Source organism: Athene noctua, chromosome 6 (genome assembly GCF_965140245.1).
Source record: "Athene noctua chromosome 6, bAthNoc1.hap1.1, whole genome shotgun sequence".
In the NCBI taxonomy this organism is placed as follows: Eukaryota; Metazoa; Chordata; class Aves; order Strigiformes; family Strigidae; genus Athene; species Athene noctua.
In genome coordinates this window covers 9,734,046-9,761,708 of record NC_134042.1, presented here as the reverse complement: position 1 = coordinate 9,761,708, position 27,663 = coordinate 9,734,046, and the positions used below count along the sequence as shown (strand labels likewise).

The 27,663-nt window shown below is 49.1% G+C and overlaps 1 protein-coding gene across 4 annotated transcripts; it reads right to left on the bottom strand.

Annotated features, from left to right (window-relative positions):
* Positions 1-1,301: 1,301 nt before the first annotated feature.
* Positions 1,302-27,598, bottom strand: ARHGAP1 (Rho GTPase activating protein 1). 4 transcript variants are annotated; one of them, XM_074909507.1, is made up of 14 exons: positions 27,534-27,598; positions 22,376-22,583; positions 21,518-21,610; positions 16,297-16,326; positions 10,975-11,062; positions 10,599-10,730; positions 10,010-10,096; positions 9,286-9,384; positions 8,472-8,579; positions 7,192-7,268; positions 6,738-6,815; positions 6,056-6,184; positions 5,779-5,882; positions 1,302-5,096 (listed from the first exon to the last, which is right to left on the bottom strand). In XM_074909507.1, the coding sequence occupies exons 2-14, from the start codon at positions 22,512-22,514 to the stop codon at positions 4,917-4,919; spliced, it is 1,344 nt and encodes a 447-aa protein (XP_074765608.1). In that variant the 5' UTR covers positions 22,515-22,583; positions 27,534-27,598; the 3' UTR covers positions 1,302-4,916. The 4 variants fall into 4 exon arrangements, with proteins under 4 accessions (XP_074765608.1, XP_074765610.1, XP_074765609.1 ...); XM_074909509.1 differs by lacking the exon at positions 27,534-27,598 and adding an exon at positions 27,374-27,451; XM_074909508.1 differs by lacking the exon at positions 27,534-27,598 and adding an exon at positions 22,803-22,941.
* Between the last annotated feature and the right edge of the window lie 65 nt (positions 27,599-27,663).

Below are 27,663 nucleotides of genomic sequence, written 5' to 3'. Positions count from 1 at the left end.
GGGGCTGCACACAGCGAAGGTCCTGCCAGCTCCAGCCCGCTGGCAGGGACGGGCTTGCCTGCTCCCAAGCTCCTCGCAGGCCAAAGCAGACATTGCCACAGCAGTGACGGGTCACCCCGACCCCATGGGACCGGCTGCTGCACTCCCAGAGCTCGGGGACACTGCTGTACAGTCTGACTGACCGCAGCAGCGCAGTCCACAGGGTAGAAAACTCAGATCCTAGAGCCAAAAGCACCATCCACATGAAAAAGCCCCAGAGAAATAGCAAGTAGTAAACACCTCAACTCCAGAGCTGAGTTACTGTCCAGTCAGTTATAGCAGGTAAATTAATAAATAAATCAGACTACAAGTACTGTATGCAAAGTATTATCTGTGAACAGATGCCAAAAATACCTCTGCCTTCTGGCATATGGCTGACAGCTCGTCACGAGTCACACGGAGTAAAGTCAACATGCGAAGGAGAACTGGCAGCACTGGGAAGCCTGTAATTGGATGGCTTATTGGTAATAAAAACTGAAGAGCAGCACCAGCTTTAGAAATGCGAGCGTTAAAATCAGAATTAACACATCAACAAGGCCAGGAGCCAGGGCTCTGGCTACTGCCCCGCCGTGATGCTTTTAGGTCCAGTGCTCTCCCTTCCACTCCTCTCGCACCTGCTATTGGGTTCACCTGTTGCTCCACCTGTATCGCTAATTGTAGTAATTCCTTTGCATATAAGAGCCTTTCTGCTAGCCAAAAAGCTTGCTGCTGTAACTGGCTAATTACAGTGTCTTTAGGAAACGGCAGTTAACTGTACATGGATCCAGGGGGGGAGGGCAGCGGTCCTAACCAGAAGGCTATCGTACACCGCGGAGCTGGCGATCCACATCAGTTGAGATGGGAAGGCACAGGCCTCTGCTGCACAGATCCCCTGGCCACAGGATAAACTCAGCCAGCTAATCCCAGTGGGGAACCTGCAGGTGGCTCCCACTTACCTCCTGGTGATGCCACAACCCGTGCAGCTGCCTGGGTCCGCCCCTGGGAAAGGGCAGTCCTCGTTGTGACAGGGAGACAGTAACACAGAATCCCAGTCCTGGTCAGGAAAGAGCCAAACTTGAAATACTTCATTTTTTGTTTGAATAGTGTCTCCAGCTTGAGGCTCCTCCAAACTAGTATTTCTTCCCAGAGTTACTCACATCGGAGGCATTTCATACTCACTTTCCACCCTCTCTGCACGGTTGTGCTTGGCAGCGCAGCCAGCCTTATTTCTGGTTCTTGTAGATGTGCCACAGCGGCTGCCACTTGACAGACACACCCAGATCTGGGATTACATTTTCATTTTTATTGAAATACAAAAAGTGCAAACTGTGAAATATAAGATTGGTGCGGATTAGAAGGAAATAAACAACGTGAACCGTGAAAACCCCAGCCCTGCACCTGACAAACATCAACAGAAAAGAAGGCAGGGAACACCAGCAACAAAAGCAAAGCCAAAAATTTTGCACAGGAGCCCCTGTGCATAAAAGAGGAAACGGGGACCAAACGGGCCCTCAGCTCCCTCTCAAATTATCAAACATTGCCACAAGGCATCCAGGTGGCCCCAACCCTCCCCCTGCAGCACCCAAAAGCTCTGGTGTGGGCACCTCGCCTGGGCCAGGGAGCGATTGGAGGCTGTTAAGACAGCAGGAGGCTTAGCAGAGGGGAATGCTCTAGGGGCTAAAAAAGCAGAGGGTTGAAGTGGAACAGGTACCCCCACAGGGAGAAATGGCTAACAGCTAACCCGAAGGACAAGCCAGGGAAGAAACCCTTGGGCAGCTCTACAGCAAGGAGAAAACTGACAAAGACCAGCACCCTAATCAGATACTGCCCCCCACCTACGTGTGCCAGAGAAACCCGGTCCGGGCAGCGCCCTGCCTGTGAGGAGGCTGCCCGGGCGAGGAGGGGATGTAACCCCGGCCTTGGCAAACACAGGCTCTGGTGGCCACCCAGCTCAGGCTGCAGGCAGGCCCAGGCCAGCTCCTTGCTCAAGTCACAGGAGGGACATTTCAGTACAAGGCATTCAGGAGAGCAGACTGCAGAAGCAAAAGCAACCCTGGTTCCTGTGCCTGCTCCAGGGCCCCCCGCAGCTCCAGCATGAGGAGCAGCAGAGGAAAGGGGGTATTTACACTGGGTCCCTTCCAGGATTTGCAAGCACTTTCCCACCATGAGCAGTAGCAGCTTCCTGAACACCCTCCAAATCTGCTCCCTGCAGGCACTGAACTGGAGCAGGCTTTTATCCCTGCCTGCAGGGGATGCACCAGTCTCCATTTTGCGAAAAAAAGGAAACATTTCAAAAATTCATTTAAAAAAATAAAAGGCAAAAAAAAAGCACCCACTAAACTAACAAATTCCATCCAGAAGACAGACACTTGCAGCATTCTCTGCTCTCCCCCGGCAGAAGAGCTAAGCTACCCCAGCTCTGCTTCCCTCGCTACTGGGCCGGGAATGGTCCTTGGTGCTCTGCAGGGCGGAACGTGCCGCCCTGCCCAGGGAGCTGGGGCAGTGCCCAGCACCAAGGCCTCGCGCCCAGCACACGGGCGCTTCCCGTTCCAAGCTGCCAACCTCGGGGCTGTTTGTCCCAGGAGGAGTTAGCTGGGTTTGCCCTTCCTCCAAGGCATGGTGTCAGCTGCAGACATAGTCAGAGCACCAAGTCTCTCCCCAAACTGAAGCCTACACAGAGCAGGGTGCCTGCAGGAAAAAGAGGGGCTGCACGAGGCTCCTTCAGCTTCCACCGTCCCCACAAAGCCTTGTCTCAAAACAAAGTACACCTCTGTCCACACTGTCCATCCCAGATGGCTCCTCCGCAGCACATCAGCCCCGCTAACTTACTCCAGCAGAGTTCACAGGTGAATTGGGAGCCGAGTACCTCTACCTCCAAAACATTTATTTGGTTACTGCTGTGAATTGTTCAGGCTGAAACAACTCATATCCTGGCCAAACAGGGAAGACTCCTACTCGAAAGAGGGAGACTAAGCAGCCTTGTAGCCTCCACGGGGCAAAGTCCCTCGGTATCTAGAAGGGATCAGACCCAGCCCTCTCCTAGAACATCTCTGGCTCCCTGTTCCCAGCCACGTGTTGGTGTGTCTCCTCCAGAGCCAGCTGGCTGGCCCTGCGCTGCCCCGCAGAGCTGCCTGTGTTCGCACCCATCCCCATTCCAGAGCTTAGCAAAAAGAGCAATTTCCATCATTCCCACAGCAGATGTCACTTATTTTGATTATAACTGGGGCACCGACCTTTGGTCAGAGTTTAAAAGCGGGGTAAAATATTATGAAAAAGCAAATTATATTTAGCATGCAGTAGCTATTCAAAAATTAGTTCTGCTTGGTCCAAAAGATTTGTCCCTGTGGCCAGATGCAGCAGGGAGGACTGGCCCAGGCATGCAGGGCACAAGATACAAAGACAGAACACACCAGTGACGTAAGGCTAGAAGCTCCCTCCTAACACCCTGCTGCCAGGCCCAGGCGATGCAGAGGGATATTTTTTAGCTCCATAACGGGAACGCTGCAACCCAAACCCAACAGTGATGCCCCGAGAGTACTGCAGCTGCTCTGGGAAGGTTCCAGGCCCACCCCGCTCTGTGCCTGCCTCTCTCCAGCTGTGTCCAGGGCATACAGGATGCATCTGAGGCAGCTTCCATGGTAGGACGGAAGGAAGGTATGAACCGAGGAGGAGACGGGGCCGAAGCCCCTGGCATGGAACAGCTGTTCCCTCACAGCTTTGGCACATGAGTGCTCAGCACCTAGGCAGAAATTCAGAAACCAGGCCTGGTGCGCTCCAGGGTGAGGGTTAGCCCCTGTCCCTAGACCCTCCCACAAGACCACATGTTACACTGTGCTGGAGAAAAATCTGCTCAAAAAGACAACTAACCAAGGCGGTCTGTGCCAGTCAGCACAGATACACATGCCTGACAGGGAAGAAGAGGCCTTGTGCTGCTGCCACAGGGAAAGGCAGTGATCCTCATAGTGTTCAGCCCTTTGGCGCCACCAGGGCACTTGCTCCCTGCCCTTCAGGCTCACCAGCTGCCAAAGGGCCCCAGCCAGCCCCACCCCAGCACAGCCAGGTCTGCCATGAACCATCCCAGCCGGGCTGGAAATGCTGCTGGAGGAACAACACACCTGAGCTGGGTTAACTGTGGGAGGCACCTCACCCACTACATCCCAGCAGACACTGAAGAGTACCTGGAGTGGGTGACCCCGGAGGAGTTTGGGCTAAATTCAGCTTCCTTGTATTGGAGTCTGACAGGTAAAACAGCCCGCGTGCGGTGAGCCTGTCCTTCATTTGCCTGACAAAGGCAGGAGGTCTAGAGAGGTGTTTGCAAGTGCAGGACATGCTGCTACCTGAGGCGCAAGGGCTGCCCAGCTCCCCCCCCCCCCGCTGTAGGTGCCTCTGGGGAAAGGCAGGACCCACGTTCAGTGCTGAGAGGTGGCACTTGCAGCAAGAACATCCCTGCCACAAAAACCCAGCAAGCCTGCCCTAGCCCAGCTGGGGCAAGGACGGGGAGCTGGGGCTTTTGGGAGCTTAAACAAACAAACAAACAAACAAGATCTTTGCTGAGGAAGGAACCAGGAGGGCAGAAAAACTGCATGTAAAGGAAGAAGGAAAGGCAGGCAGGTCATCTGATAGGGCAACAGACTGGTGATGAGCCCTGGAGGAGCTGCACAGACTGGCAGGTGGTTTAGGACTCCACTCCCAGCAGCTGGGAGACCAGCTCCCCTCCGCAGCCGGAGCAGCAGGTCTCCTGCTTGCTTACTTACACACCTTCTCCACCATCTCCACAGCCCTCGCTCTGCTCATCACCCAGAGGATCAATGGTCCCTTTGCACTGGAGACAGCTTGGTCGCAGCTCCAAGACAAGGTGGGAAGGTGGGCACAGTGTGCTGGTGTGGGCTGGCCCGGGTTCAGGCCTCCACATCCTCAAAGAGCTCCTTCTGGTGGTCCAGCAGGAACTTGGTAAAGGTATTGATGGGGTTGATGGCTTTTAGGGTGATGGCTACATCTTTGGCCCACAGCAGATTCGGGCCAAACACAACTGCCAGGTTGGTGTTTGTCATCTTGTTTCTGTCACTGTGAGCAGAGACCTATGTGGGAAGAAAAGAGACCATTGTGAATCCTACAGAACAACACAGCAGCTGCCCTCTACCCTCCCCAAAGCCAGAGCTGACAGACTCCCAAGGGCAAATGGGAAGAGAGAAGATGAAGGCCTGCTGCCAGAAAACAGCTGGGGGAAACACACAGGACATCCAGCATTCAGAAGGTGAGGAGCAGTATCTTGTCATTTGATGCTATGGCTCAACCACCAGGCCATGTCATAACAACAGGACCAAGAGCACTGTCAGCCAGTATCTCTACGGTCCAGATCATCACTCAAAGCAAAATGATCTTCCCCCTTACTGGAATAGTCTTGCAGTGGCTTTCCTGGCAGTTGAAAGTTCTGTAGGGCCCCTCTTCGCATCTAATCTCCTACTTGGCTAATTTGCAGTTGTACTTCCACCCTGGGGAGCTTTCTGCCTCCCTGGAACAGACCACACGAGCTTAATGCCTGCCTGCACCTCTCAGCGTTATGAAAAGCAACTGCTTAGGCTAGTTCATCATGATCATTCTTGATCTCTGTATAACAAGAAGATAAAGTAAAGAAAGAGAATCTCCTAGTGTGAGACTCATTTCCTCTCAAAGGAAAAGAGGGAATAGGGAGTCAAAAAGCTGATGCAAGGCAGTGGCAACCGAACTAGAATATGACTGCCCACCTTTAGAGCAGCTCACCTGCACCAGAAAGGCTGTCAGTAAACGAAGCACTTGGTAGTTTTCTTCTGGCAGAGTCTGGAGCGTTTTGCGAACAACCTCCACACGATTCACCTCCTCCACACCTAAAAAAATATCAAGAGAGACAGGACAAGCAGGTCCATGAGGAATCCTCAGCACCCACCCTGATGAAATCCCTGCTTGCAGACACAGGGAATCCCATGCAGGACTGCCCCTCTCTGCAAAGGACAAAGTGCCAGGGCAACGTCTGGGGAGTAGCACACTCGTTATAACTCACTCTGGAAGCTGACAACGTGGCTGTAGAGGCCAAAAGTGAGGAGGGGCTCAGGGAGCTCCCTCAAGAAGGTCTTGAGGATCACAGCAGGGAGGTGGACATCTTCATACTGCTGGAAATCTACAGGCACACCTGAGAAAGTAGAGCAGAGACTCAGTGCTCACTGGCCAAAGCAGGATCTCCTCCAGACAAAGAATGGGACGTGATGGTCAGAGCCCAGAACTAGGGAAGCAATATTTTAAAGAAGAACACAGAGAGGCTACTGCAGCTCCACACCTTCTAGCAGAGTGGAAAAACATGTCCCAAAAGCATATGCAAAGAACTGCAGAAACCAGCACTACATCTTTAGAAGCCATCAAATGAAACAGATACCAAGTTTCTTCCTGGTTATCTTTGGTCCCTCCAGTATAATCAGACTAAGTTAGTATATCCCACACCGAGAAACAGGGAAATTTTCAGGAAGGAAAAGGGCAGCAAGGGGAATTTGAGTGCGAAGGAATATGCTTTCCACACAGCAGAAGTATCAGATGCTTCTCCCCTGCAACTCAGGTCATACCCTGATGGGGCCTCACCTAGAGGCCTCTCAGAGAAGGAGAGAAGCCACGATGGACTAGTCCCAACACCGTTCCAGTTGGACAGCAGTAGTTAGGGAATGAGAGGGGCTTTGCTAAGTTTGGGCACTTACCCATGTTGTATTTTTGCTGGACCTCCCTGACAACCTGTGTATTTGCTGATCTCCGGAAAACCCCCTCTGTAGTAAGAGCTGTGAAGTGAGAGCAGATGGAGAAGAAACATCAGCCATGTGAGAGGCTAAAAATGCTGGTCTTAACGATCCTAAATCCATGCTGGGGGGTGTTCAGGCAGATGTTAACAAGTCCCTTTTTTAGAGTACAGCAATTGTTTCTGCTTCCACTACTAAGCAAATGATACACTTATACAAGCTGGAGCGTAGATGACTGGAGGCAAGAGGTCTCCTAAGTCCTGCACAATCTCTCTTGAAGGCGAACTCACCTACTTCAGGCCTTTACACCTTATGCTAGACTGCTGTTTATCCTACCACACTCTGTATGGGAACTTGGCTGGAGGAGAGGCCACTGACATGGAATTAAGAGGGGCTGTAGCTTCCCCCGAATGCTTACCATGCTCCTGCAAATGAGCAATGGTGTCTCTGACCACCAGAGGAACAGGAGACTGATCCGGGCTCTTCTCCCTGAGGCTGCGGGAAGAGACAAAAGGTTACAGGTGACGGGTCCTCCTTGCCCTGCATGCAGCCCCAGAGTCCTGACGTTGCCACGCAAACTCTACCACATAAGATCTTGCTATCCCAGTCCCTGGTTCAGACATTATTCCAGCCTTCTCTCCTCTTCACCCATCGTGCTACATTACTCACCGGAGCAAGTATGAGCTCTTTACTACACCACAGGAATATTTATCTATCTTCTGTAAAAATCACAGCCTGTAGATGCCAAGGCAAAGGGGTTCCCAGAAGGCAAGGCTGCTAGTTCTGAATCAGGTGAAAAGAGCTGAGCTTCCTTTTTCTTTCCCCATGGCAGCAGGGGCAGAAAGAAGCTGACGCATGAGAGAAATACAGATGGGGTAAGTATACGCACCCCACTCCTGCAGCGGAAGATATATCAACCCAATGGCTGTCAGAGAAGACCGAGTGAAGCCATTGCCACCCTCACATTTGATTGTCTATACCACTTGAGAGCATGTTCACCCTCTCAGGCTACTAAAATCTCAGGTGCACAGCACCACGGGGTTACATTTAGAAATGTTATGTTGGAGCTGGGGAATGCATTCCCAGACTGTTTGAGAGGATCTGTCTGACCACACAGTACTGGCTCCTCCTCATTCCCCAGGGAGGCAAATCACACTCAAAGTTAAAAATACCTTCAACACTTAGCCAGTATCACTAGCCCTTGCCCATGGCTGTGTTCGTCTGTGTCACTGTGCAGGAACGGGGGTGGGAGTCAGTACAAGGGTGAATGGAAGTGGTTTTAAAATAGAATTTATGATATGGAAAAAACTAAGAAACAGATCCGCAGCACTACTCAATCAAAATAACAGAGCCCTAAAGACACCTCCATCAGCCTTCCACAGACCTCCTTTGTTTAAAGGAAGTTTCTAGTGGCATAAAGCCATCCCCATGGCCCTTATTTTGCTCCTCACTTAGTAACCCCTAGCTGCAGAAAAAAAAAATAAATCTCATCCTAATTTAGATACAATCTAGCCAAGGGAATCAAGAGGCTGGAACTGAACTGAGTCAGTCAGCATCTGGACATTAGCACAGTTCCTTTGTAGGAAGTCTGAACTGCGCGAAATTTTACAGCCGCTTTTGCTGCTCTTCAGTTATATATACAGTGACCTTATATCAAGCAAGTCTGGGCAAAAGCAACACAATTCCAGAGATACTCACTGCTGGAGTGAGACTCCAAACTGCTGGTTTGGCAGCGGTGGGCGCGGGGGTGTTGATTTCTGGGGCACTTGTGAAGGTTTCTGCAGGGACCTCAGATATTCATCGTGTCTGTGGCAAAACACAAACTAGTAAAAAAACCACTCCACCTTCCAGAAAGAGCATGAACCCAGCACTGCCCGTGACCCACTGCACACCCACTGGTAACAGCTCCAGTCTAGCATGGTTGATTCCACCGATGCAAAACCAGCACAGGCAGCTCTGGAGCACAAGGGGCAACAAGAACAAACATCTGGTTGCCAGAAGAAAAGCAGGGAGAAAGGAATATCTATCTGGAATCAGGAGCTGGAGCAGCTGAGGATGACAGGCAACATGGGCAGGAGGCCAGGACAGCATTGCTTGTGATGAGACAGTTGCATGTGTGTGTCAGTCTGGTGGGACTGAGATTGTGGCAACTTTAGGAAGCCCCAAAGACAAGCTGGAATGTGCAGAGCAAGCAAATCAGGTGCCCAGATGCAGCAGCTGTGCACCATGAGCTCTAGGTCAGCAGCTTGCAGAAAGCCCCTGAGGGGAGAATGGGAGAGGCAGGGTGGGTGCTCCACTGGAGGGGATTTTACTCGAGGAGAGAACTGGGCACTGGAGCCAAGGACACACAGGAAGGAGCATGGAGAGAAACAATACTCTTTAAGGCAATTTGTCACCACTCCCTCCAAAACCACTGCCTGAGTGGTACAAGCTCTTCCATCCCTCGCCATTCCTCTAGAAAGGTCCCCTCCCACTGAGCCCTAAGCAATTGGAAGACAAGTAGCATTCTCACTTCAGCACTGGGCTTGGGATGCCCAACTGTTCCAGCTTCACATACTCCTCCAGCTCACTAAGGAAGTTCACATAAAAAATCTTTCGTCCAAACTTAAAGCTGAAAAACAAGAGAAAAGTAGGTATGTGAGGAATCAGGAAAAACAGTATCAGAATGGACTTCTTACAGGCAAGGAGAGCAGGGGTCTGCAAGAGACATCAATGGGGCAAAGGGGCAGGTATGGCTGAGCAGCAGAGATATCACCCACACTGCTCTCCAACTCCATCTATTTTACCAGGAGATGGCAAGACTTCCCAGGTAACATGAGAAGCCCTAGCAGCAGCAGGCTCCCTAAAACGCCAGATTTCTCCTTCCTAAGTTCAGCAATAGGCTGGAGAAAGGTTTGGTTTCAATTATTTTACAGTCAGGATTTCACCATCAACACAATTAATTAAATATAATTTGGACTGATGCTCTCACTTCCTGTTCCATTATTAGCAGAGCTTGCAACACTTTACTTCCACTTGGCTAGATAGAAAGGGAGCAGCACAGAGCTGCAAACTCTGTAGATTCCCAGAGCAGTAGTGCTTGTGCCCAAATATTTCTGAGCTCAGAAACAGAAGATAGCACGGGGTGAGAGACTTTAGGGTAGGCTTGGCTGCCTGGGATTGTCTTGTGCCTCCCTGAGAATGCTCCATTATTCCCCTGCAGTGTGAGGATGTGAGTCTCCTATAGCCCTTCCTACCTGATCAGAGGCTTGAAGAGAATCAGCAGGGTCTTGATGAACATGGTTGGGTGCACGATATACAAGGCCTTGATGTTCTTCTTGTACCTGCCAAGAGAAGCTGTATAAGGATGAGCTGCACTTTGAAGCAAAGGAACCAACCCTTCCACACGATTAAGGCACCCTGGGTGCTCCGTTCCTTTTGCACTGAGCCTCCCCAGTCCCCAGCACCCACAGCCTCTGCTCTCCCATGCTTCGTAGCTGTGTCAGGCCACTCAGCAGCCTGAGGGCACGCTCTACTGTATTCCAAGATTCACTGAGAAGCCGTGAGCATCCTCACCAGGAAGCAATAATTATACCACGGGGCTGACACACTTGCACTGGGTCCTGGTTTTGCTGCTTGCTTTGTTGGCCTAAAGCATGTAACTACAGAAGGAATTGTTTATCCCATGATTCAGCCTGCGTTAAACAACAACCCACCTCCATAAGCAGCAGAAATACATGACAGTAAATTAAGATCACCAAGCTACCTGGGGGGGCCTAGAGAAGATCTTCTATGTTAGGCTACAGAACAGCATGTTATATCCTTGCTTGCTGCAGTCTTACTCACTTGCGATCAAATTCCCTGTAGGCATCCCGCAGCCAGCTCAGGGATGGCTTGTTCTCACTGGTCAGGCCATGGTGCAGGTACACCAGTGTGTAATCACTCTCCACATACTGGTCCAGTGTGAATTTCAGGTACCTAAGAAGAGACAACTGCTGAACTCACTTCATGCTTTGCCACAGAAAGGACCATCCTCCCTTTGGGACTCCCTTTTTGAGTGCCCTAACAGATGATTTGCATCCCCAGCAGTGGAGGTAAGCACTTTGGGAGGACATGTCCAGCTAAAGAAGCTACTGCAGATAGATCTGGCCCCAGAAGTCCGGCAATTGGGAATTACGTCAGGCTTAAGAAGTTAACAGCAGCCTCCTAAAGCACTACTCACCCCAGCAGTTTCACGTGATCAAGTTGATGACTTGGGGGCATCCGGCAGGCACTGAACAAAATTACTTTCCTTCCATATTTGTCATCACCTGCAGATGAAATGCCAGAGGTTACAGGGAGCTTAAGGACTACATTGTGGTCTTGGCAGCAAGGGGTAAACAGAGAATGGAAAACTGCCATAACAAGGCCGAAGTCTGAATTGCCACAGCTGCCAGCAAAGCTAAACCTGATTTTCAGCCATTACCGTGAGCCTAGTATGGAAGCAGAAACCTGAACACCAAGTCAACAAGCGAATGGAGAACAGAGACCACGCTCTGGCCTGAACAAATGAAAGGACTGGAAGCCAGGATGCCTCAGGGCACATAGGGATGGAGGCCTCAAGTACAAAGTGTGCTCAGAGCATGCATTAATCCTGCAATGCTGCCCCTGGGCACTGCTCCTGATGCATGTGTGCTCAGCGAGGCACAGGGAAAACTGCCCCTCACAGACACACTGACCATTCTTTCCATCCTGCACACAGTCCCAGACTAACTTCTTGTGGCCTGGTGCTTTTGTTTTTTGCTTCACCTGAAGCTTAGTCCTGCACACAGAACAAAGCCATTTCATACCCTGGAAACCAAGAAACTCCTAGAAGCAGGGTAGTCCCAGCCACATCCCAGAGGTGAGAAGCAAGCACCATCATAAGCCTCTTCTAGAGATGGACCAAATGGGCTGCTGGATTCTCCAGGGGCATTGCAGAACAAGCTGTTCACTGCTTCCTAGATTTTCCATCCACAGAGATATTTTTCCAACCTGAGCTGCAAAGTGCGGCACAACAAAGCATTCTATGTAAAACCCAGCAGAAAACAGTCCCCATGACACTGGAGCCAAATAACCTCATCTCAGGGAGGACACTCCCTCCCAGCCACCACTTGAGGCTTCAGAGACAACAAGCCAAGTTTTCCCCAAAGCAAGTCTTCATACATCAGTGGACTTCTGCCAGCAGAGATCTCAGCCCCGTGAACAAAACCCAAGCAGATGGGCATGGACAAGCTTAGCAGGCATGCTAGGGGAACCGAGAGATTTAGCTAAGTAGGAACCAGGTCACAACTCTTTTGGCCACATGGAATTTGAAGGAAAGTCTGGTTCTCTCCCAGACACATCACCCAATCCATTTCCATTTTAACACCAGTTCAGATTAAATGGTCCCTTTAGTGTGAAGGGTTAAAGTCTTCTGATCTTTCTTGCTACTCACCCTGCTCCGAGAGCTATGTTTTCTTGTCAAGCAGAAGGAGCATAGAGCAGTGGAAGGGGCTACTGAGGTTACACTCAGCACCACCCTCCTTCCTCCCCTACAGCACAACCATCTCATAGAGACCACAGCACAGAAAAGCAGCAAGGATGGCTATTATGCAGGACAGCCCTGCAATACATCATTTCTCTTGAAATATATAGTTTTTCTCACACCAATTTACAATATTTAAAGCATGCAGCTGTTTTCTCACCTTTACATGGGCTCTGGCCCTCAACTACTGCTTGGTTACACTTGCCATGCAGCAACTGAGATCTCAAACTGAACCCCAGAACAGCAAACCTGAGGTTTCTGGGAACGCTGCCTGTTAGTAAAATATGACCACTTGGTGCTGCAAAAGGCAGCCAGAGAACTGACGCACACCAGCCATGACATCAAGATGCCACTAACCCTCTTTTACCCCCATCCTGGCCAAAAGAACATACTTTTTTGCTACTTGTTCACTTATATTTTCCCCTTGCAGGTCCCATCTTCAAGTCACTTACCAAACAACACAAGAGACAGAATTTACTGATGCACACAAGCCAGAACCTCTACAAAAGCTGGGGACACTGAGGCAGCACTAGGTACAGACCAGAAAGGGGTGGCATAGGCCATCACATTGACATACACATGCGGAGGTAAGGGGCAATTAGGGAGGACGCACGACCCAGAATGCAGGACTAGGAGAGAGTGATGCAAGGCTCATCTGGAACAACCAGATACAGTCACAGCCAGGCCACAAGACCAACATCACATTGCATATCCCACGGTAGCCCACTCTCTGCCTAGCCCAGAGTTTCTTGGTAGCTTGCTATGAGCTTTAAGGCTGGGTCTAACGCACCTAAGCTGTCTATAAAACAAAAGTGCAGGCTACAAAGTCCCGGACAGGGAATATGGCATATTGTGACCCTTCCCAGTGGTCTTGAGCCACCTGTATGTCTGCACCTGGAAAACAAAGGGTCCTGCCTGCACAGAGCAGCAAGAAGATGATAGCATCTGAGAACCTGTTGAGTTCTGTAGTGATGAAAGAGACTGGTCAGAAAGACTACAGAACTTTGCAGATCATAGCTCTGTGCCAAGTCAGAATAGCTGCTATCTTCAGTTAACCGAGAGGCTGCATTTCGCAGAGTGGATGGTCTGAGGGCCAGAAGCAGACTGCAAGCTTTATCAAGACAGGCCTTGGTTCTGAAGAACTGCAGTACAGCACCATGTTCATGCGATGGTGTGGGTGGCCACAGACTCAGCTCAGGCTCCTGGGAACCAATTTCCAGACCTGACAAGTCAGGAACCACATAGCTTAAACACTTTCCTCTGGAATGACATGAAAGCCTATGGCAGAGCCTATGCAAAGTCTAGAACCTTGTTCCTTATATTGCTGGTAAAGAAAAACAGAAGATCCATGATGCTGCCAAAGGGGAGATGGCATGTTTTCCCTGGATGATTTCCAGGGCCAAGTACACCAAAAAATAATCCATAGTCCTCTGGATGACTGAAAAAGGCGTGGCCCATTTTGCCTTCCAAATCAGAATGAATTTATGCACAAGACCTACACAGGAACCAGCATGCCCATTACTGACTTCTGGGTTTCACTCCAGTTTCATCACACTGGGCTCAGCCTGTCAACATAGACACTTTCAAAACAACCAACCGTCAATCTTGTTTCCACCTGACATATATCAGATCAGTCTAGTTCATCCAGACATGACAAAATTCAAAATTCAGCATCAAAGCTGAACAATTAGTTGTTCCAATTTATAAACAAGAACCTAAAGCCCATTCCATGCATTCTTGGCTGCTGGAGGAAAATGCCTGCAGGTGGCCTCTCTGCCTCCAACCGAACAGATTCTTACAGTGTTTGATCTTTCCCAGATGCTCCATCCCTTGCACTGTTTGCTTCCCTGTTTGCAATATTAATCTTATGTATCTAGGTTTTCACCTCTCGTTTGCAATTGCAAATAGCTGAAGTCTCCACTGAACACAACTATAGACCATGAAGTAATCACTCAGCTTCTTGGGCTGTCTCCTTCCTCTCCCAGGTGAGGAATGCTCAATAGTTAACAACAAACCAACAAAGAAGCAATTAAATACCATCAGTACTCACAGAGCACCCCAACAATGTGCACACCTTTGTGAGTAAGTTCATACATTAGAAATATTTTCAATCTACACTGGAATTAAACTACCTCCCTACAGGACGAAATTCAGATATGTATTTTTTTAACAACAAAGAGCAAAGCAGTAGACAATATGCAAAGCCTCTCCAGTCAAGACAGCTGCTCATCTAAAGAGATACTAACTTGTAGCACTGATGGACATGCTAATTCTCCTGAACATTGTTATGGTGCTTTTCAGGCCCAAACTCAGTTTTTCCTCTCACCCAAAGAACAGCGTTCCCAGTGCCCTCCTGAAACAAGGGGCAAGGAACGTCCCTGCTCTGGTTCCAAGCCATCAGCGCAGGACCATACTTCTAAAAGGGCTGAAGTTTAAACACTGAGGCTCATGTTTCAGATTGAAACCTGCAGCAATACAAACGTATCAGAGCAAAAAATTCATATTAAGGTAGCAGTACTGTGCTGAGACAGGACTTTATTAATGTACAGACAACCAGAAAATACACACTTGACTTGCAAAACCTACTATGTATTTCTAGGTACTTCTCCTGAAATTTATCTGTTAGCCTTTATGCCATGATTGGAGGCTGTCGTACTACTCACTGGAAGCATAAATGCAGTCCAGGGACCCTGCTCATTCCTACCTTCATCAGGGTAGGAATGACCTTCATTCCCACCTCAATGAAAGATTCAAATGAGAATATCCTGGTACTTTGAGACTTGAGAGAATGCAAACGGATAAAACCTGCCACCAAAAGCTAATGTTACTGGTAAAACAGCAAAGCTAACAGAGTTCAGGGTCAAGGAGAGGACACGATATATCATTCTGGAACATTACTACACAAGTTTCACAAAGCTTAAGATGTTTATCAGAGCCACTGTCAGTAAAAAACTTCTCTAATGTAATTTCAGGTTCCTGCCAAGCTTATGACACAGTTGGGCAGTGTTTAAGTATATTAGATTTTAGTTGCCTGTTGAATTCCAAAGTGAATTTAGCCCCTCAGGAAAAGAAGGTAAGGAGCTCAAAGTAGAAGTATTTTAATACATGACAACTTCCACCTAGATATTCCCAATATCCAAACACTGCCAGAATCATAAAGCCTTACCAAGTGACTACAGCACTGATACAAGATATACTAGAGGGTCAGGTTAAAGAATGCAAAATGGGAGGATGCCTGAGAGAATGGTACATGGGGGACAAGGGCCCACATAATGAGGCAGTGAAGATCAGCATTTCTATCGACTGTGTGAAGGTCTTGGCCTGCTGTTCAGAAACACAGAGAGAATTTCACACCAAAAGGAGTTTTAATCTACACTGAGAAGTGTGAAAGTACCAGCAGCCAAATTCTCAAGGCTTGGGAATGAAGTCCAGAGAGTTTTAACAAATGTTCAGCAAGCACAGAGCAGTCTAGCACAGCTTCAGGCTAGAATGAGAAACAAGTTACCAAAACACAACATCCCTGCAGCCAAATGGGGAAGAAATAGATAACAGTTGCTTTCAGCTGAAGAATCCAGTTTGAGCGCCAGCTGCTTAGCACGTGAGCACAGCAGCAGATCATATGAAGGAATCCTAGGATGAACTTCCAAAGCACACATGACAACGAGGTAAATTTGAGTTCAAACTGAACTGGTCCAAGCAGGCCACCACCATGACAGAAGAGGATCAGGATTTACACTGAGACCCAAGAGCCCCAAAGTGCCCAAAGTAAAGCCCACACGCCAAATTTGGCTCAGATGATTCTGCTGTGCCCAAGGCAGAGGTGCAGCCCTCAGACGACAATTTTGTGCAGCCTTTGGACTCCTGAAAAGTTGCCAGTGCAGCCTAAGGCTGAGCAAAGTTTGGGCTCCCCTGAGACAGTCCAGCTACAGGCCACGGTCATGCTAAAAGAATACCATGATCTACAGTACCAAATGTTAGCGCCACAAAAAATCTACCTACCTGGTTGGGCCTCATCAAGTCCACCCTGGTCTGGAGGAACAGAAACAAAGTTATAGCAAACCAAGCTTCGCATCCTTCCCCAGAAAGTAATATTGAGGATAACGTCTCAGAGTCTACCCAGATTGATGCTGGGATGCATTTAGTTGCTGTCTTGCAGCAGTCAAGCTCTTTCTATTTCATTTTTCCTCCATGCTCCTCTCCAAAGACAGTTTATCTAACAATTAGAGGCTGTAACAGCAATCCATGATTTCTGAGTCTCTTTCTTGAACTCGCAAGTAATTCTGTATAATCACAGTCAAATTTCTGGCCCTTACTGTTACACTTCCCCAACCACCAAAATAGCAACTGTCATACTGCCACTTTTAAAAGGGTTAAACAAAACTAATTCTGAATGTCGAAGTCCCCTGAACAACTTCAGAAGTGTATAGAGAATGGCATCATACCGTATGAATAACTCATCCAACAGACTGTTTTGCAAGAAGCTGAATTTCACAAATACAACTGAGATCTTCAACACACCCATACTTATTTTTTAAAAAAGTAATTTAGTAGATTCTGAGTAATAAAATAAACTGCCAATTAGAAAAAAGGTTCCTTTGGGCAGGGAGGGTCCACAAAGGCATTTCTTGCCATGCCCAGCCCCTTCTCCATCACTCTCACAGCTATATACTCAAGAGGCCCACATGGGCCTATCAAGACAGAAGCTTGAGCAGGGCTCTAGAAAGAAACTCTCCATTCCCTTGATCTCCCCTAGAAACTTAGAATCCCTTAGAAATTCTCCATTCCCTTGATCTTGCATGTTAAAACATGGTGCACAAGCTCGGCTTGATTTGGATGGGCCCAATTCTACAGAAGCAACTCATCGTTCTGTATCATACAAATATGCTTTTTAAGACAAAAAAAAAAAAAATCAAATTCAAAGTCAGAACCTACATCCAAAACCAGCAGAAATGCAGGCACTCTGTATTAAAAGAGATTATAATAATGTACCATACTGGAAGGGAAAAGGACTCTTGTTATCAGAGGCCTCTGCTGAGCCCATTAGCCACCAAAGACACACTGCAACACACTCGCAACAGAAGTTTTGTCTGCAGCTTCTACCTTTGCCTGCTTAATGAAACAACAGCTACTGGTGCTCCAGAATTGCTTTTAGCTCCCCATGTCAATCACCGACAGCAACAGCAAATCATCAGCACTAGTTACAACATTGGCCCCTGCAGCCAACAGCCGGTCACAACGCTTTTCAGGTAGGTTTGGTACTAGATTCACCACTGAAAAGAGATTCACTGGTGAAACTGCAGTTTCAACCTAGTAACACACAAGAAGGTACACCCCCAGCTCTCCACCTTGCTTTCCCACTTCAGTCGCAGGTCTTACACACACTAGCATCACGCCTTCTCTGCGAAGGCAGTCCTGCAGACTGCCAATTAATGGTATGAGGCAGCAGATTTCCCACAAAAACTAGCACAAACGCACTCTGAGCTTCAGCAAAGCTTTGAACTCACTGGGCAGGAACTACATAGCTGAAGTAAATCGTGATGGTTGCTCTCCTGACAACTCCTACACCAACTTCTAGCCTCCACAGCAGCAGAAAATTCAGACGCCAATCATATGATAAGCCCCACTTTTCTTACCCCAAAAGGAAGCAAGCCAGTTATTGTGCAAAATGGGAATGCTGATGATGCACCTTGTAGCTGTAGGTTTGCATACTGACCACAAAGGTGAGGCCAGTATTTTGGGCTGGGCAGAAGAATGAGGAAGGAACACGCTGCCAGAGAGCTGCCAAGAGCTCTTCCCACCCAGCCCAGGCTTCCAGCAGGCACTGCCATCTCCAGAGACCTCCTCCAGACTGCTACTATTTGCCATACATACTCTTGCATTTCAGGCTCTACTGAAATTCAAGGCCAAGATTACATCACCCTAGGCTGCCCCAACCCCAAAGGACATGGAAGCAGCACCTTTGCCATGTAAGAATTATCAGGAAACTCTTAAACATAACAGAAATTTGGGCTAGTTCCTCAACAGCCTTCAGCCTGAAGTCTGCGTTTCCTCCAAATGCTATGTGATGTGAGCAAGAAAAAAAAAAACCACTTTGCAGAAGTGGTTTGTGCAGTGAAATTGAGCTGCCTCTGCTTCAACTTCTAGCCACATGTAGAGATGAATTTCTCTGCTATAATGCTCACAAAAAGAGGAACTCCGAGTCAAGAAGAGCACAACCACACAGAGACCTCTCCAGAGCCTGCGCAAAACACTCCAAAAACACATACCTTAAGGCAGGTCTGAAAGGACAGGCGGAGTATCATCTCTTTCCTTTAGAAAAGCATTGAATCCCAGAACCAAAAGGTTTCCCAAAACTAAAATACTCTGATTTGTAACAATGTCATGGCACTCCCTCGGAACTGTGGGCTAGATGCCTTGTGCTGCCACCTTCCCAGGACACACCATCACACAGGACAGCCGTGACGTGCCTGCTCCTTCCCCACTGACAGAAGAGACAGGAGGGCACAAAGGAGGGTCCCCATGAAACTTCTACACTATTCTGAAGTGAAAAACAAAACTAGAAGACTTATTTTTCTAAAAAATTCTGCAAAATGTTTTTCCATATTATTTTCCCTCTTTAGGCCAGATAACCAGGGTATTCATATCCCGCATTCCTTGAACTGAATCAGAAATTAAGGTCAGCTAGAAAATGAGTGCACTAATTTTTTGTCACCAAAACTGGGCTTTTAAAAAGTTATTAACACTATGCATTCATTCCACAAGAAGTAATTATTTTTCTGACCACACAGGATAACCCTGGGATCATGGAGTTCAGCCTGAGGATGGGAACCAGCCTTCTGCTTTTGTCTCAAAATAGCATCATCATCCCAGAATCTATTTTAGGGAAGGCAGAAACAGCCATATGCTTTCTGCTCTGAAGTGCAGAACAGGGAAGGATGTGGAAGAGCAAGCTCCTAAATCAGCAGAATGGATAAAACCACCCTTCATCTGCTGCCATTTGCTAATATTTACAAGAGAACTGAGCTATTCTGTTTCAGGCTCAGTGTGGTGAGCGTTCATTGCACCTGAAGGTGCTGACAAGCATAACTTGTCAGTACAGCCAGATTCAAACAGTTTCATATTAATGCTCCAGTGGGATTTTGATTCTCCAGGCTACTTCTAATAGCATTTTTCCAGATTTTCCCAGATTGTTTGCCTTCAACAACAGCCCAGAGAACATGACCCTGTCTGATTCTCCGAACAGTTAATGTTATTAATTATTGACCAAGAAAACTGAACAAACAGCTTCACCCCAGAACCCAGATTACAACTCAGGCCCCTTTGATCAGTTTCATAAATTGTGCTTGCAGATGCGATACCAACGAGTCTCAAAACTAGGGGACAGCAAACCCACTATCTGGAGCTGTTCTACTAGCTCTTCTGATGCCCAGAAAGGCATTGCACCCTGGTCTGTGTGTGGGGACCATCACAGGCTTTCAGACAAACTGGCTACTGGTGAAAACTGGCCAGGAGCAGCCGACAGAAGCTTCTCTGAGCTGCTTCTGCACTACACAGAGAGCTCACTAGAAACACAAATTTAAAGCACAACGGGGAAGAGTTGTCGTTCAGAATGCAGGCAGACCTCCCAGTCAGCCATCACACCACCTCGAATTAGATAATTCTTCATTTGCTATCCTAGATAACGTGTCAAATGGCCGCATTCCAACAGCCACGGAGACAGACATACCTCCACTGGAGTGACACTCGGAAAGCTTGGGAAAAAAATATCATGTTAAGTTGGAAAAGAAATCCCGCAGAAGGACAGAAGGACTAGTGCTTATATCAGGAGGCAGCACACAAAGTATATCCTTAGTTTGGGCTGGCATTCCAGTCTTATCAATGTCTCTGATCTAAACTCCCTGCTAAGCACTCTGTCTGAAGCTCTGTCTGAAGTGAACAACAGTATCATTTAACTCAACAGCTCCCAGAGTCCAGAAACACCAGTTACCTCTGCCCTTCACATTCCAAATATTCTAGCTATTACCACTGAAATGGTGGAGTCCGCTCATCTGTCCCTTCCCAGTTTAAGCAACAGGGAGACCAGGGTGCAGACCTCTATAAACCCCAGCCCTGAAACTTCAGTCCCATGGAAAAGAAGGTTAGTAACACATTTGCAAATGAAAGCATTGTGGCAAATCTGCAAGACGCTGAACACCTGGCCTGTTAACCTGAGCAGCCAAGAAGCACACAGCAGACAAAGGACAACAAAGTTTTGAGTTTGCCATTATCATTTCATCCCCGAAAGATGTGAAATGAGAGGTTAGGAGAAAGAAAGCTCATTCTAGAAGACAGCCCAGAAAAGATGATGTCTGTGGTCAAACCCTGCTGCAGAACAACCCTGAATCAGGAGGACTCCAGCTTGTGCCTCTGCTGCAGATTCACGTGTGAGGCAGGGACCGAGGCACAGAAAAATGGCAATAGGAGGGGTAGGAGGTGGCTACAGATAACCAAGGAGGAAGCGTGAATCAAGTCAGAACAGGTTGAAGAGGCACTTTTTTTTCAAAAAAACCCAACCAAGGAACGCAAGACAAACTGGGATTAGCCTTCCCTCAGCTTTACCACAGCAACCTAAAAACTACCCCCAAAACTCTTTCTTATGGAGGCTCCATGAGTAAATTGCTAAGGGTTAGTGTAATTAAAATAATATGGATAAGACAACCACATAGAGAAAATCCAAATGCTTGTGACCCTGAGTGATCATGTTTTTCATTGCAGTGGGACATGGGCCTATTCCCCCTATTTCAGATTTCAGTAAAAGTTGTTTCTGGACAGAATGACAATCTCTGACCATTCAGATATGAGAGTTGCCAGACCTAGTCTGCTGAGGACCTTGCAGCTGCACTGCCTAACTAGGTAATTTCTGCGGCATTCTCAGATGAAAACCACACCTCGTGCACAGGATATAGTCAAAGGCCACATCTAAAACAATTCAGCAAAAGCAACCAAGTCCTGCTAACAATATCATCAAGACAGTAAGAGCCAAGAAGAAATACAAGTTTAACCAAGGTCAACGGAAAATTGCACTTATTGTAATCATTTGAGCAGTTTGGTGCTCCTTCTCTTTACGATGCCAGCTGCCATTGTCACTTGGGCCGGGCAGACACCCCCACAACCCCATTAGAAAGACCCTTCCTCAGCCCAGCTGCAAAGACATCAAAGGAGAAAACAGCAAGACAGCTACCTGCTACTTCCACAATGTGGTGCCTGGCGATATCATAGTAGGGATCGTCCCACTGCAGGTGAGTGACGGGCTCAGGGGAGCCTTTGGAGTCCTCTGCACAAAATACAAGGAACAAGCAATTAGAAGAAGGGGTCTGGAGCACACTGGCGAGAGGTACCGCAGAGATAGAGGGATGAGAAAAAATGGCTCTTTGACATGGGAGGGACTAATGCACGCACCTGTCCACCTCAGAAACCCACCTTTGAAATTCTGAGGGGGCAAGAGCAGCAATGAAGAGGCTAGTCAATCCCATGAGGTCCATACATGTCCCTCAGACTGCACACTCTCTCAAAAATGACTGTTCAGATATTCCACAAATATTCACAAAGGTCAAAACCCAAGTGCCAAGGGCACCATCACAGCTTTTCGGAGCAGGAGGATCTTAACATCGTCCCTTGATGGACGGCCGTCCTATATGCCCTTCAGCTAATTTCCCTGTCCAATCTGGGCAGCAGTCCATAGCACAGGATTTCAGAGCAACAACTCAGATCACCAGCCCCACCTCCCCCATGGAAGTTCAAGACCCTTCCACTCAGGGTCCTGCAAAAAAACATAATAGAGGACATTCAAGGACTTAGAGCATGTCTGTATTGTCAGCACCAAAGTGCAGCCAACCACAGGGCTGAGTCTATTTACATCAGCTGGCTCTGAGCTTTTTAGTGCTGCTCAATGTCAGGGCTAATTTACTTGGGTGTGGTGCACAATTAATGTGTCTATAAAGCTTCAGAACAGAGCTGGGGCTCTCTGTATATGTAGATATGACCACAATGCAATTCCTTTTTGGCCAAAACCCAGGCCCCAAGCAAGCAGGATACTTACCTGATTTGGGAAAAACAGGGGCTTCATCTGCTGGCCAGTTCTTATCATCTATGGAGGCCAGTTTGAGCTGGCTGAGGGACTCACTGGTATCATCCAAGTTCAGGTCATCCTGAAGCTCCGAGAGTGGGTCTGTAGCCATGGTCCCCAAATACCACAGTTTATTTTGCAGCGTCTAGAACGAGGAATGCGGCGAGGACTGCAGCGATTGCTAGGTGAGACACAGAGATCACAAGTTTACCTCCCCAGAGGCTCTTCCTGTTCTCACTGATTTCCCCCAAATCCTCCCTTATCTTTACTTATCCAGAGCTCATACTTCCCCTCCCACTTAACACAGGCAGGAACTCCTCCTCCAAGCCAGGAGAACGGACATATGTCAGATTCTTTCGAGCCAATTCCTATCAAAAGGCCATCAGGAGCCTGAACCAACCCTCCCAGCGAGTCCCTGCTTGACCACAGCTCTGTAGAGAGTAGCTTCTTTCCTGAAACAGGAGCAGCCCCAAGACACCGAGGAAGATGACCGGCTACACCAGCCCCTGCCTGATGCACTCACTGTACCAGCTCGGAGCTCCCCCTCCCTCCGAAGGGCTGGCACAAAGCCCAGCTGTTTCCACAGTTGGCCCAGTGCTGGAAGCTTTCCCAGGAATCACCCCCTCCCCTTCTCCCCATAAGGGAGGGCCAGAGCTCTTGACAACACTGAAGTGGGTGCTTCAGTGTGCTGGGATCTGAACAGAGAAGTGAACAGCTTCTTAAAACAGGATTTCGTAGGCTGAGCTAGCAAGACAAGAACAACACACATACAACCCTCACCTCCCTTCAGCATCACCCAGCAAATCCTTTTTCCTACGTAGCAACAAGCAGCAAGGAATCACCTCTTTTCATTTAAAACCATACTGCTAGAATGAGTATTTTTCACCAAGCATTCCATAATACTGAGGAGACCAAGGAATTAAGAGGCTCCAAGAAAAGGACAGCTCGATGTGTTTGCTGCTGCTGGAAAATATTTCTCACTCTCATCTGAAGCAGAAGATACGTCCAACCCAGGAGTGACCTAGCACAGCATACAGCACCTCCTAAGGGTACCAATTCTTAGGGACAACCCCTAGGAAACAGCTGTTACCCTCTAAAGTCAGTGTCCTGGAAGTAAGCAAGGTAATGCTGGAAAGGACAAGTACGTATATCTGGATTGCTCACACAGACCACACGGACAGTAATTCGGCGGCCAACAGGCAGCAAGCCAAGAGGAACTGTAGCAAAACAAAAGGACACCTTGCACCAGCGAGACTCTCTGTAACGCTGTTTCATTGACAGGCTTCTGCTTGTTTTGCATTGCGAGGAGAGCAGAGGGTTCAAAAATGACCTGAGGAGGCACAACACCTTTGTGTGGAAACATTATATTCATAGTAAAGCTATTTCCTTTAGCAGAATGGAGTGGGGGAACAATTTTTGCATCTTCCATCCCTAGGGCTTATATGCATATATTTATCCAGAGAAGATGATGAAACAGTTACTCGGATGTGAGCACAGAGGACAAAACCTGTGAGAGACTGAGTGCTGGAAGGCATCATGTCCATGCTCAGGGCAACACTTGTGACCAAGCTTGGGGATGCATTTTGAGAGTACAGGAAATTGGATATTCAGTGTCTGTCCCCTCCCTCTGGACCACTCCACACTTACCACTTCCTGCCCTCCCTTCTCTGGTACTCACCAGTTTACAACCAGTTTTCACCTCTCTGGGGCTCCCAAAGGGCTGGGAGCTTTTGTTAAACAAATTAAACATGTTTCCCAAAATATGAAAGAGCAAGATGTAGATGGGCAGCAGATCACCAAGACAGCACGGCAAACGCACGGGGTCTGACCACTCCAGCCAAGCAGAGACCCAAGCAAAATTATCCCCCGCTCTCCGGCGAGGGCTGCGAGAGCTGTCTGACCTCCCCTGATCTCCAAGGGACAAGGAGCAAGAAATCAGGTTCCCTTGCAGCGTGAGCTCATGCTGGAACCACGCAGCAGCAGCAGAGCCAAGGGACAAGGACTCCCCACCCCTAGCAGCTGATCCAATTTCTATGGTAACACCAGGCACCAACTCATAATTCAGTGCGCTTAAAGCAATTCCCCACTGCAGCTCAGCAGCCCCACAACCCAGCACCCCACGCTGAGGAAGCATCCAGGGCCACCCAGGGCAGTGCCTCAGCATTCCTAGGGACCTCCCCGCGCTGGTGAGGACAGAGGACCAACATTCAACTGCTGCCGTCCACTGAGACGCCCTTCATGTGAGATTCTTGGGGTTGCCCAGCACCAACAGCGTCCCCAGAGCAACGTTTTAGAGACTAAATCCAAATCTTCTCACAGAGCAGCAATGGCACTGCCATAGGGCCAGCAAGACACCAAGCACCCTCACTTGTCCCTACAGGGACCAGGACTTGGCTTCACAGCCAACTTGCAGCATTTGATGAGAGACAGAAGAGCTGGTTATTAGACAGTACTGGGGGATTTCCCCTTAAGCATAAAATTAATCCTAGTGTGGCACCATGTGGAAGAAGGAAGTCTGTTAGTAGGATCCTTATAGTTCCACGCTGGAAAAAGAGCCCTGTGGATTGTGCTCTGCCAAAACCTTCTTTACCCCTTGGAAAGGCTGCTAGACTCCCCAGATACCTCCACGTGCTTTTCACAGCCACGCAGGCAGCTCCATTCCTTGGTTCTAGGTTAGTGCTCCACCGCAGAAATGTTAATGGAAGGAGGATCTTTTAAGGTCCCTTCCAACCCAAATATGATTCTATGATCCAGAGCAGAAGATCTCTTAGATTTCAAGTCCTTCTTGTGAGCCACACTGTAGCTCCCAGAGAGACCCAGAAGGTTTTTTTGCAGAACTTTCCCCAGCCCTTTCCCAAAAGTGCAAAAGAGCACAGGGTCTCACAACAGGTAACCCTAGAACAGTTTAAAGAAATATAATCCTCTAAATGCCTAGGGACTAGCAGGCACTGAGAAGGAGAGACCTGGAGTTAGGATGCAAGAAACTACTTGGGGATCGTAGTACAAGGGTATACATTTCACTTCCCGACAGTGCTGCTGTACTCAAAAATGACCCACAAGCAGGACCAGTCATTGAACAGAAAGTCCATCTGTATCAGTATAAAGATGAAATGGTTGTCAAAAACCAGCATTTCACCAGACTTAATTTAAGAACCCCACTTGTTTTAGGATTAATGTCATGACAAGATGCAAATGATACACCCTGTATAGCCCATCATAAGGTGAGAAAAATGACATGCCTAGATTTAAAAAGTAAAAAGCCTAGTCAAACATTTAACAACTAAAGAATCACACTTGACATCAGAAGCATTTACTTACCGCCAGACTAAAGAGCCAACTGTTACCATTTTCCCAAGCATTTAAGTATGCTTTCTGAGCCTATGCTGGTTGACCTGAACACTCACCAACTAATAAAAATTGACTTTCTTGATAACAGAGAAATGTGCTGGAGAACAGGACGTACTGCTCAAGGAGAGAAACCTCAGCCCCTCAAATACAATTTTCACACGAATTCTGAGCTGGAGATTCCTTATACAAGATCCCACTGGAATTTACAGAGAAGACAGTTCACTTGTACCTATGAAGTCCTGATAGCTGCTGTTCACGCAGACTGTTTTTTTTTCTGCAATTCCAGTTTCCATCACTTATTTCTAAACTGCACCTACTCAGCAGTCTCCTTTCCCTGTTTTTCTCCCAGGTGTACTATTAATTCAGACGTAAATCCACACACCAAAATATGTCCATGCACATATTACCACACCCTGGACCTGTACTTACATACAAGAAAGAATTACAAAAGCCAAGCAGCCTCTTCCTCCCTGCCCAATTAATGAGAAATGCTTAGGCACAAAGGAATCCCAGTTCTGGGGTGACTGTATTATTTTTCTGACTCTGCTGCCATCTGCACCTCCTCTCAGCTTTGTTCCATTTAAACAAATGTCTGTTCTTCTGTACACACACCCATCAAGACCCTGCACTTTGCTATAGTCAAGCACAATGCAAAAATGAGGAGGAAGCAGTTACTCAGCAGCAGCACTCACTGAGCTCCAGGACTGAGACTCACTGAGAAAGCCCAGCACAAGTCTTCCCTCACATCAAGACGGGTGACACCACCGGGAGCATCACTACCCTGAAAGAATCGCAGGGTCAAGCGCCAGACCGGCTTTGTCTGGCTCACCGTGACCAGCTAACGCGGGACAAACACACCGTTGCTCCGGGAAACTCTTTAGTCCTTCATTATTATAACAGCTTTTTAAACGAGCAGCTTTCCTTCGCCAGTCATCGCAAACCCTTTGCTGAAGGGCACCTCCGTGCCCGCTGGAAGCCATCCCGGCTAGCGACCGACCTCCTCTCAGCGATTCTCCGGAGGGTGTGAGAGCAAAAGCGCTGAGCTCGGCTTCCTCCCTCGGAGCTGCAGCACAAAGTGCGGAGCCTGCGACCAGCGCCGTGCAGGATACACTCATCGCACCGGGCGCGGGTGAGGGAACAGGGGCACGCGTGAGGAAACGGGGGCACGCACAGCCCTGCAAGGCTGCTCCGCTCCTCTCCTCCTCCTCCTCCTCCTCCTCTCCACCAGACCCCCGATTCTGTGCCGTTCCCTTCCACCGAGCTCGGTGACAACCCACAGCCAACTTCAAGATTCGGCCCAGGGACTCACAAGATCTGCCGTTTACACCGTTAAAAAGAGAACCCCGGGTCCCCACGGCGCAGGCCACCCGCACAGCGGAGGGAGGTTTGACCGCCCCGGCAGGGACGGCAGCCCCCCGCCGCCGGCCCCGCCGCCGCACCCAGCGCCCGCCGCCCGCCGCCCGCCGCGGCCCGGCCCCGGCAGCAAACCCGCCCCGCCAGCGTCAAACAAACGGCTAAAACTCCGCGCCCCCGCCAGCCCTGGTTCCCCCGGGCCCCCGCGGGGCTCCACCGGCCGGGCTCCTCCCGCGGGGCCGCCCTTCCCGACAGCAACAGCCGCCTCACCTCAGGGGTAACCCCCGGGCGGGCCGCCGGGCCCAGCCCCGCCGCCGGGCCCCTTCCCCGCGCCGCCGGCACCACGTCAGGCCGCCGTGCCCCCCGCGGCCCGCCCCGGGCCCGGCCGCGCTCCCCGGGCCCCGCACCGCGCCCCGCCCGCCACCGGTACCTGCCGCCGCCGCCCGCCCGCCTGTCAGCCCCCGCCGGCATCCGCCGCCCGCCGGAAGCCCCGCCCCGCCCCGCCCGCCACCGGCCGCCGTCCGGGCGCTCCCGCCGCCTCCCTCCCCCGTTCCGCTCGC